The following is a 9,707-nucleotide window of genomic DNA, read 5'->3' on the forward strand; positions in this document are numbered from 1 at the left end:
CATAGTATTAGTGTTTTTCATTGGTTGAGGCTATATTAGTTCCTTCCTCCAATGAGAGGACGAATTGTTAAAGAGTTGCCCCGAACATGGCGGATAGATTAACGCAGTTGCAGGACGCTGTTAATTCAGTAAGATTGTCTGTTTATTTGTGTAATAATATATACCAGGAATACTTAACAGAACGGTAAAGATAGGCATTTCATAAACACCCAAGAGAAGGGATTGAATCTGTAAAGCACAGATTCAACCTTTGTGTCACTTTCTTTCCGTCTGTAGTTTGTCGCTAGCGATTACACGGTTTTAGAAATTATTGTAAAATGTAGTATGTATTTTTCAAATGAAATAAATACCAGTCACACTCATAATTGTGAATTAAAATTAATTAAGTACAAAAACGAACAGTGCATGTATGTTTTTTAACTAAAACAGAAATAACAATATATATATCGTGCTCAGATATGTCGAACCACTCAGTACTCAGTCCAGTATACATAGTCCTGTTCATTTAAGGACTATATAAAATGTTGATTGTATTATTTTCATATAATATTTTCTATGCTTGTCCCGACAGCTTGCAGATCAATTTTGCAATGCAATTGGTGTCCTACAGCAGTGTGCACCGCCAGCTTCATTCAGCAACATTCAAACTGCTATAAACAAAGACCAGCCCTCCAATCCAACAGAAGGTAAGTGTGTTGGCACACTTTGTATGTGATACAGTTAATTAAAATGCACTAGTAGGCATCGTTTTTGGAGAAGGTGCCATACCCTAAGCATGGTAACGTTTATATCCACCAACTATGAGGAACATGTTATTTTGTGGTACCCTTCAAAAAGTGGTACACCGTGTACTGCGCCAGGCACGGACAAATTATTTTAGCTCAGTTAACAAAGAAAATGCCCACCTGAAAGGGGTACCATGTACTGAGTTTGGCCCTTGAAGTTATTTTTTTAAGATATATTTTTTTCACAATTCAGCAAATGTATGTGACTTTAACTGATTAACAACCAAATGGCTTATCAAAAATTGTAAACATTAACGATTTTGTGGATGAACTACAGTTTGTCATGGCAAATGTCAAACTATATAGGGGGGCGTGGTGAGCGTTCTAATAATACAGCAATTATTATAATAATAAAAATCTAAATCCATTCCAGTACACCTTTTTTGTGTGTTTTTTATTTTTAACAGTGGGTTTGGTGTTGCGCGGGATGACGTCAGAATTTTGGCAAATACTTCACACTGTGATTGGTTGATTTCTGATACGTGATTTATGATTATCCCTATTGCTGGGGTGGGGCGTCAAGTAAAACAAATTCTAAGGTGTGGCGTGACTTAAAAAAAGGTTGAGAACCCCTGCACTATGCAGTGTGTATTTTTTTTTATATACTTATGACTTAATCAATCCGTATATTGTAAAGAACTGCAATGTCCAAGGCATGTAGCTGAGGCTATGGGAACTGCAGTCATGGCTCAGCCTTTGATACACTGCTTTCACAATGCATGTGTCTATAAGTCACCTGTGAAGTTAGCCATCATTCAGTCTTCATGATGTTATTACATTGCTTCATTTTTTTTGTTGTATTCCAACCCATATTTTATTTTAAACAAAAATAATCAGAAAGTAAATCAAAAAGGCCCAGTGGGGTAAATATGAAATCATTTGACATATTCCTTTCTCTTGAAATCTGAAAGTGATTTAATGTAAGCATTCGTTAGCATACAAGTCGTTGGCGCTTTGATCATTTGCACTTGCATGTTATAAGTCTTTTCCACAGTACAGAAGGACTATGTCTTGAAAGATTTATCAATGTGCTTGCTATTCACACTTATCTGCGAGCAAAGGGACTGAATTGGTTTGAATGTGAGCTAAAGTTCTTATCTTTTTTTTTTTTTTTTTTTTTTTTTTTTTGGTCCTTCGCTAATTTAATGAATACGTTTCTTGAATACCTACAGTAGGACAATGCAGTTTACGCAATTGTGCACTGTTCTTTTAATGTCGCCATTGAACAAATTTGTGAGTTTTGTCCAGTTCGGCTTGGATTTTGGTGTCTGACTAAATTTTCTATCAGAACTTCTCGCACTGTTCATGTACTTTAGGATTACCAGATTTCCACAGTGAAAAACGGGGACTTTTTTTTTTTTCATCACTTCACTGATGCTTTAGCAACTCTGAAGCCGTTAACAAAAATAGCAATATATAAAATAACATACATGGTAAATGTACAAGCTAGATTTAAAAAATAGATCGGCTATTACCATTTAAACATCTGGTATACATAAAATCAGAACGAGTAAGCAAATAATAAGGTTGTTTATTTATTTGTTAATAGTGCAAACTGACAACCTAATACATTACTCTGCTATTAACTTGTAGAGCACACTGATGCAGTTTTGTACTTAATAAAAATAAATAAATAAATAAATAAACACAATAGCAAAACCACAAAATTTTACTGTTTTCAACTGGAAGAACAAATTAAGAAAGAAACGGTGACAATCCCAGTTTTCACAGAATGTCTATTAACCTTAATGTAGTTCCCAAAGACATTTTTGTTTTTTTGCTCAACTTGTTTCCTCAGAATATGAACAAAACTACGTGCAAAATGTGGACTCGGTACGGTACGGTACGTTTCCCAAGCAGACTTTGTTGTTCAGACCAAATGTACCAAACCAGTGGCACTGGAACAATTTTTATAGTGGGGGTGCTGAAAGCCATTAAAAAAAAAACTATAATCCCTGTATATGATAGAAGCAGGTGCACAGCACTTCAATCCAGGGGGTGCTACCGCACCCCCAGCACCCCTAGTTCCAGCGCCCCTGTACCGAACCGTAACAAGTGCAGACCAAACCCTCTAAAAGGACCCAGTGTGACAACCTTGTTAACGTTCCATGGCAAGTGTGTTTATACCTCTAATTTGAGATTTCTTTTGCTTTTTATTGTGTTATACCAAGAAAGTTAGGAAATATAGATGTTACATAATTTTAACATGATTCACAGATTAAATTGTAATGTATTTATATTTATACCTGTCAACACTTTCAGAATACGCCCAGCTGTTTGCCGCCTTGATAGCACGGACTGCAAAGGATGTTGACGTGCTGATTGATTCACTGCCTAGCGAGGAGTCTACTGCAGCATTGCAGGTACCTTGTAAGACACACTGACACTGTTTTAATATTGCATATCTGTACAAATGGGATGAATTAATGTAAAGTACTGAATTTATCAACTTCTGGCTACATGGTAACAAGTCATGAAAAGAGTAGGTCTTTTATTTATCTATTTTTTGTTGCTTCCTGATTTGATATGAAATAACTTACTCTAAATATTTACATCAATGCTGGGTGGCTTCAAGCCCCACAGCTCTTCTCGAGAATGTAATTAGTCTTTAGGACAGTGTGGATTTAGCGTATGAAGATTTGATTTGAAGATGTCCTTCCTAACAGACAATCTGATATCCACAATGACTCATTTCTATATTTGCACACTGGGGCCACAATATGTTAAATATTGTGAGTTACAAATAGAATCACGTACCACAAAGCAGTGTTTTAATTGCCTATCCAGCTCTTGCTTGTGAGGTATTCATTTACTGTATGTTGCACCTTCACCTATGTTGTTTTTGTTCATGTTATTCTTTTTTTTCACTGAATTGATACAGCAGTTAAGTGTTAAGGTTTCTCAATATACCGGTATGCGGTTGTGTGCAGTTTAAGAAGTGTGAACACATGTACTGTAACTGCCATTTCCTTTATGCATTGCCTAACCTTTTAACAGGCTTAAATTCTCACTAAAATGACATGCAGCTAATTTTGTTTTTATTCACTGAATAAAAACAAAATATTTGGACAATGCAAGTGATTTCTTCATTGTCTCGGTCCATTTTTTTCAGTCAAACATTTCTTACAAGTTAATTTAGAGATGCCAGCTCTTGAATGCATAGAAATAATATAGTTGCTCCACAACATCTATTGTGGGTTTTACTGTCTACCTGCATATATGTTATAAGGCTTTGCAGTGAAACATCAGGCATGTTAGAAAGCACTTAAGTTATATAAATAACAATAAAGTTCACGCACATTTATTTTTAGAAACCTTCTGTGAATGCATACATTCCAGAATGCAGAAACATAATCTGAATAAAAAAAAAAATTATAATGATCTATCCATTGCATTTGCAAGTGCTGAATTTAAGGTGATCAAGATGGCAACCTTACCCTTTAGTGTAAGTCCCTTTTGTGTTTATATATATTTTTTGTTACACTAATTTTCAAGTCTTCTAATAAATGACGTAAAAGGATTTTTTTTAGACATGGTTGTTTGTAAATCTGTCAATCTGTCATCTTAATGCTTAGATTTTATCTACAGGAAGCGGGTAAGATGACATACTAGAAATAAACTCAAGTTTAGACCCCAGAGCCTAGAGTATGTACATGTATAGAGAGATTGGTTTGGTAAACTGTATCATAAATGTCATGTTTATTAATTGTTTGAAATGCTTGTAGGAAAAATGGAAATGTACTATCTTGTGGCCACTTGGTGTAGTAAAAATAACTTGGTCAGTTAAGTAATTGATGTTTGTAGCAGAATAAAAGTTTTATAACATGCTTGCACTTAGTTAACATTTAAGCGAAACCTTAATATCTAGTGATTGATAACCACACAAAGGCAGTTCATTTTAGAGTAGCAGTTTCCTTTTCAAGTGACTGAAAGAATTACTTTATGTAACACATTTCTGAAAGTGGATTGGAAAATCTTGTGCAGTGATCAAGTTCCGCTCCTGACACCAATTAGTCATCGTCGTCATTGCCTAGATAGTCACTGATAAACGGCTCTAACTGACTCATGTGAAGAGTTTAGTGCAACTTAGTTTGGTGCAAGTGTTCTCAAAATGATCTCCTGATACACATCCACTTAAGTGGTATAGTTAAGATAAGAAATGCTGAATTGGTGTATAATGATTTTCAATATACCAGTAGTTCATTAAAAATATCTAACATGTGACATTTGCATGCTTTTAACAAAAAGCCACCGTTCAGCATGCAGTGAAGCTTTATTATAAGCCTGAAATATAATATTGGTATTCTCTAAACATTGAATGCACAATGAAACCTACTTATAATCAAACAAACTCAACTTTCTCTGTTGACTAGCAAATTCCTGAATGCTCAATTGTTTGTATTTTTGTTTCTTTCAGGCTGCAAGTTTGCGCCAGTTGGAGGAGGAGAACCACGAGGCTGCATCCCGTCTTGAGGAGGTGGTTTATCGAGGAGACATGCTGCTGGAAAAGATTCAGAGTGCCTTGGCAGATATAGCTCAGTCCCAGCTCCAGACCAGGAGTGGAGCACCCAGCCAGCAAGTTCCTGAGTCTTAACAGCAGGGGGCAGTACTTGGCTACAGAGAAAAAGTAAATGGAGCAAGCAGGCCTTGTGGGCTTCATCCATTAACACTGCAAGCTAGAATTTATTTTATGTAGTTTTTGTTTAAGACTCTTCAGCATGGTGAAGTTGGGGTGGGGAGTTTACAGGTTTTCCTTTGGGTATAGTCTCCCAATTGCTATTTGTTATTTTATAAATAGGCCATGCAATCATAGGTGACGACAGGAAATTAACTCATCCTAGCCAGAGCATTTGTAGGCGTTATATGCTTTTCATTGTTAAGTGACCGTGGTATTGTCACTGTGATGTTTAACAGGCAAAAAGTCCAAAGGTTTTTCTTTTTTTAGCTTGGTGCCTGCAGTTGTGCAATCACACATAGTTACTAAATTATTCCCTCCAAGTCTTTAATATGAGTCTGTTTAAACATAATACATTTTGAAATACATAATGGAGTCTGTGTGATAAGAAGAGTGAATGTATTCAAAGTGAATTTAAACATTTGAAACTGCTTATTTGTATTGACATCTACATGTTTCACAAAGTGTTGTTTTTTTTTGACTGATATCTTGTTAAAGCTACACCGTAATCCTAAAAGCACTGAAATGTTTGTGCATTTTCAAAAAGAGTAAAGTCTAAGATACAATATTAAAGTATGCATCAGTGAAAGACAATAAAGGTTTGGGGGTTAAAAGTCAAGTGTCAGAATTTGCTATATTGTAATAAAGACTGATAATTGTAAGTGGATGAAATAACAAAATACAGTTGTATTCTGGTTTCTGTTGTAGAGGTAGCAAATTTTATAAATCCACCGAAATCAGGCAGAGGTTATACTACATCACAAAGAAATTTAGAAAAGGGGAGAGATCCAAGCTCTAGCTATTTTGGCGAGTTCCTGAAATAAGCAGTGGGTGTGAGGTAATGAAGAGAGCTGTTTAGGAAGGGAGTGTCTACTGGTTAACTAATGGTGTGTATTGAATAGTGTTCTGGGTAAATAGATACTTTAATTCCATGTTAGTTGGCCCATGCATTGTGCTTATTTAGGATCCTTGTTTTTAACCCCACTCTGGTTCTTCTCCTTGTTTGTCTAAATGATCAATCTGAATAAGAATGCTGTTTGGAGTGTGTGTGTTTATTTCCTCCTGTCCGGTGCTCTGTCCCAAAGCATAACTCTTGCTATGTTGCTTCCTTGCTACCTTGCTATATCCAACACTGTTGTGTCGTCCAGGATCTATCTTTAAACACTGACTAATGATCTTATTGCTTGCACTGCAACAACAATTATTTGTTTTGGTAATTCCTCAGGAAGCTGGCCTTTGAGAACACCTGTTTGTTTGTTTTTACAGCGATTGACATTCATTTGCATTTCTCAGGATTAAGAAAAGTCCATAGCTCCCAAGGCAACTATGGTAGGTGAGCCCCAGCCACAAGGCAGTCATAACACAAAGTTATTAAGTAAAATATAAACAAAAAAAAAAAAATCAGGGCTTAAATGTTTGAGGTGAAATTCAGTGGTTTATCTCTCTGCTTATTAGCACTCATTTGCATTTACCTTTTGACAAAAGAGAATGAGAGCTACTGGTCTGACAGAAATGTCTGACCTTTTTCTCTTAAATTTTGAATGGATTCAGAATTTTCTGATTTAATAATAAAGTGAATATTAATAATACAAGAGCCTATCATATCTCAGACTATTCTTGGAAGAAGTACTGAACTGTCAAGATATGCCCAGACAATATTTTATATGAACCCTAATTTACTGGAAATAGCAGTATCATTTTTGAAAAAATAGTGTGGTGCATAAATCCAAATCCCCTAGCCTGCAGGTTGTGAAGCCATGGCCCAATTATCTCCGATTTTAAACTGCTGTCTCATCCTCTAACATGGCAGGCTTTAGGCATTCTCAAGAGGCATGTTGGAAAAACTCATACTTGTAGACTGAATCTCACTGAACATTATGTAGAACCCAAGAAAGTGATTAGCCTAATTTGTAGAAGACCTGAAAAAATGTTGTTTCTTTTGAAAACAACATTGAGCAGTAGTGAAGAATTACACCCTAACTTGCTAAGAATAATACTATAAAGATCAACCGGTTATTCTGTCATTCTGTGAAGTAGCCTAGAGTAAAAACTGAACTTAGCTGGGACTTTATTTTTTTATCATGCTCTATTTATAGTTACACCATTGTTGTTCCCACATAACTTCATGATGTCAGGCCAGTGAATAAGTCATTATACACAAATAAAAATTCAAAAGCCAGATGTATAAGTTTACCAGTCATTGACATCATCAGCAGTGGAGCTGTTGAGTCCTAGGGTGCTAAATGATCCCTAAAAGGAAATGCCATGAGCTTAGTAAAGACATGACTGTTTACACAAAAGTTTTGAAAGGAAGGATTGTTGGTTAGTTGTTAGCAGGTGTGGCAGTTCATTGCATCAGAAAATGCAAGTCCCAAGCTCCTCATGTTTAGTTGTGATGTTTCCTTTCCATTTATCCTTAAAATTGCATTTTTTTTCATTTAGTGGCCAATTATTTTACCCCTGTTTTTCTCTCAAATTTAATGTGCACAATTTAAATATCACCTCACACCTGAAACCAACTACCAGTCTCTGAGATTAACCTCCCCCTGTCAAGCTAATCACCTGTTTTTCACCTGCTGAACTTAAACAGTGGGTCTTACCAGGCTCCTGAAACCTAGACGGGGGCCTGACTTATCTAGTCTCCGCCTGGACTCCTTTTGGGTGCCTGATCATTACGGAACACAAATTATACAGGTGGTGTATAAGCCCATCTTCCAGCGTGTAAATCGAGCATAGAGAATAGGGCCCAAAGTAAATAAAATTAAGTTTTTGTGGAGACCCGAAGTCAGGAAAGTGCCGTTTTCCATGTTTCCAGTCTGGGACCGTGGGTCTAACGACTTAATATTCAAATGCACAGTCCCTGCTTATAGTAATGTCTCATCTGAATTAAAAATACCAGGTTAATCATTTGATATTCCAATTCATTCATAAATAAATGGTAGATAAATGAGAAATATGGGACCTAGAAAAAAACATTAACTGTACATATTGGACACTTACAAAAAGTGCTACCACTGCCAACAGCTGATCTCCTAAACACTATGACATTCACACTTAATCACAATACTGAAGTAAAAGTAGGTTATGATGGTTAGTAGTTACATACGCAGCTTACCCTACCCTTATAAAAATTGACCACAGTATTGTGTAGTTTTACCATGCATTTACTATAAATGTTCCCATAGTTTACCCAGGTTTGCCATGTTTATTAATATGCTTACCATAACTCGCTATTCTTTACATTGCTTACCTATGCATTAGTTTGCAATATGTTTTATTACACTTTGGTATGGTTTTACTATGGTAAACTTGTATAAGGGAAATGCAAGTGTATCACATGTTCTGCCTACATATTTTTCTGCATTCTATGGTTTAACTTCCACTCATTAACTTCCACCATCATGATTATGACCCCCTGCACTTATTTCTTAATCCCTTTTTACTGTGTTTTGCTTTTACCGATTTGACAGCCAACAAACTTAGCGAACAGCTCAAGTCCTAAATATGGCACACTTGATCATGTGAAATGCCATGTGGTGCAGCTCCTTTACAGAACATCATCTCATGTGCCTGCTTTATTTTGGGACATGTTCATAATATACCCAATTGGTCCTCTGTTAGTTAAAGAAATGGTAAAACAAATTTTTCACTTAAAAATGTTACAGTAAACTCTTACTGTTCCCAGGATTGTATATAAAAAGATAGCTAGATCACCCAGCTTGTTGTCATTTTTAGTAGGGACTACTTTTCCTTACATAAAAACTATGTATGCCTTTTTATAACCCTGAGTGAGGATATAAAACATGAGTGGGTTAATGTACTCAAGTGATAGGGGGTGGATTCTTTGCTGAAAGCTTCCTGGTGGTTCACGTAGAAATGATGCTTTAAGATAGGTTATGGGCATTATTATTATTTATTTCTTAACAGACACCCTTACCCAGGGCGACTTACAGTTGTATACAAGAAAAAAAAAATAATATCAACAATTACAGTACAATTAAGACCAATTACAAAATACAATGACTTCGGTCCTAATAAGATATACAAAAAACAGTACGATTCGATATCGGGGCAGTTCAAGAGCAGATAACATTGTTGATAGTTATATCAGGGTTAGTTACATACGAGTGCAAGTGAAATACGAAATACTTCAGATTGGGTTAAGTGCAGGATTAAATACAGTAAAATATGGATCAGATAAGTGCAAGTTAAAGTGCATTAAAGGCAGAGTGCTATATTGTCCAGAA

At 35.8% G+C, this 9,707-nt stretch overlaps 1 protein-coding gene across 1 annotated transcript; it reads left to right on the top strand.

Annotated features, from left to right (window-relative positions):
* The first annotated feature begins 1 nt into the window (after nt 1).
* Nucleotides 2–6,140, top strand: LOC117415158 (mediator of RNA polymerase II transcription subunit 21). The gene is made up of 4 exons (XM_034025150.3): nt 2–128; nt 572–686; nt 3,048–3,148; nt 5,203–6,140. The coding sequence occupies exons 1-4, from the start codon at nt 87–89 to the stop codon at nt 5,377–5,379; spliced, it is 435 nt and encodes a 144-aa protein (XP_033881041.1). The 5' UTR covers nt 2–86; the 3' UTR covers nt 5,380–6,140.
* Nucleotides 6,141–9,707: the final 3,567 nt, after the last annotated feature.

The sequence above is a fragment of the Acipenser ruthenus genome, chromosome 7, assembly GCF_902713425.1.
Source record: "Acipenser ruthenus chromosome 7, fAciRut3.2 maternal haplotype, whole genome shotgun sequence".
NCBI classification, from domain to species: Eukaryota; Metazoa; Chordata; class Actinopteri; order Acipenseriformes; family Acipenseridae; genus Acipenser; species Acipenser ruthenus.

Excerpts from the sequence above, each read along its gene's own strand:
- LOC117415158 (XM_034025150.3), top strand. The coding sequence starts at position 87 with ATGGCGGATAGATTAACGCAGTTGCAGGACGCTGTTAATTCA. Across the intron at positions 129-571 it reads TGCAGGACGCTGTTAATTCA|CTTGCAGATCAATTTTGCAA; the intron begins GTAAGATTGTCT and ends TTGTCCCGACAG. Across the intron at positions 3,149-5,202 it reads AGTCTACTGCAGCATTGCAG|GCTGCAAGTTTGCGCCAGTT; the intron begins GTACCTTGTAAG and ends TGTTTCTTTCAG.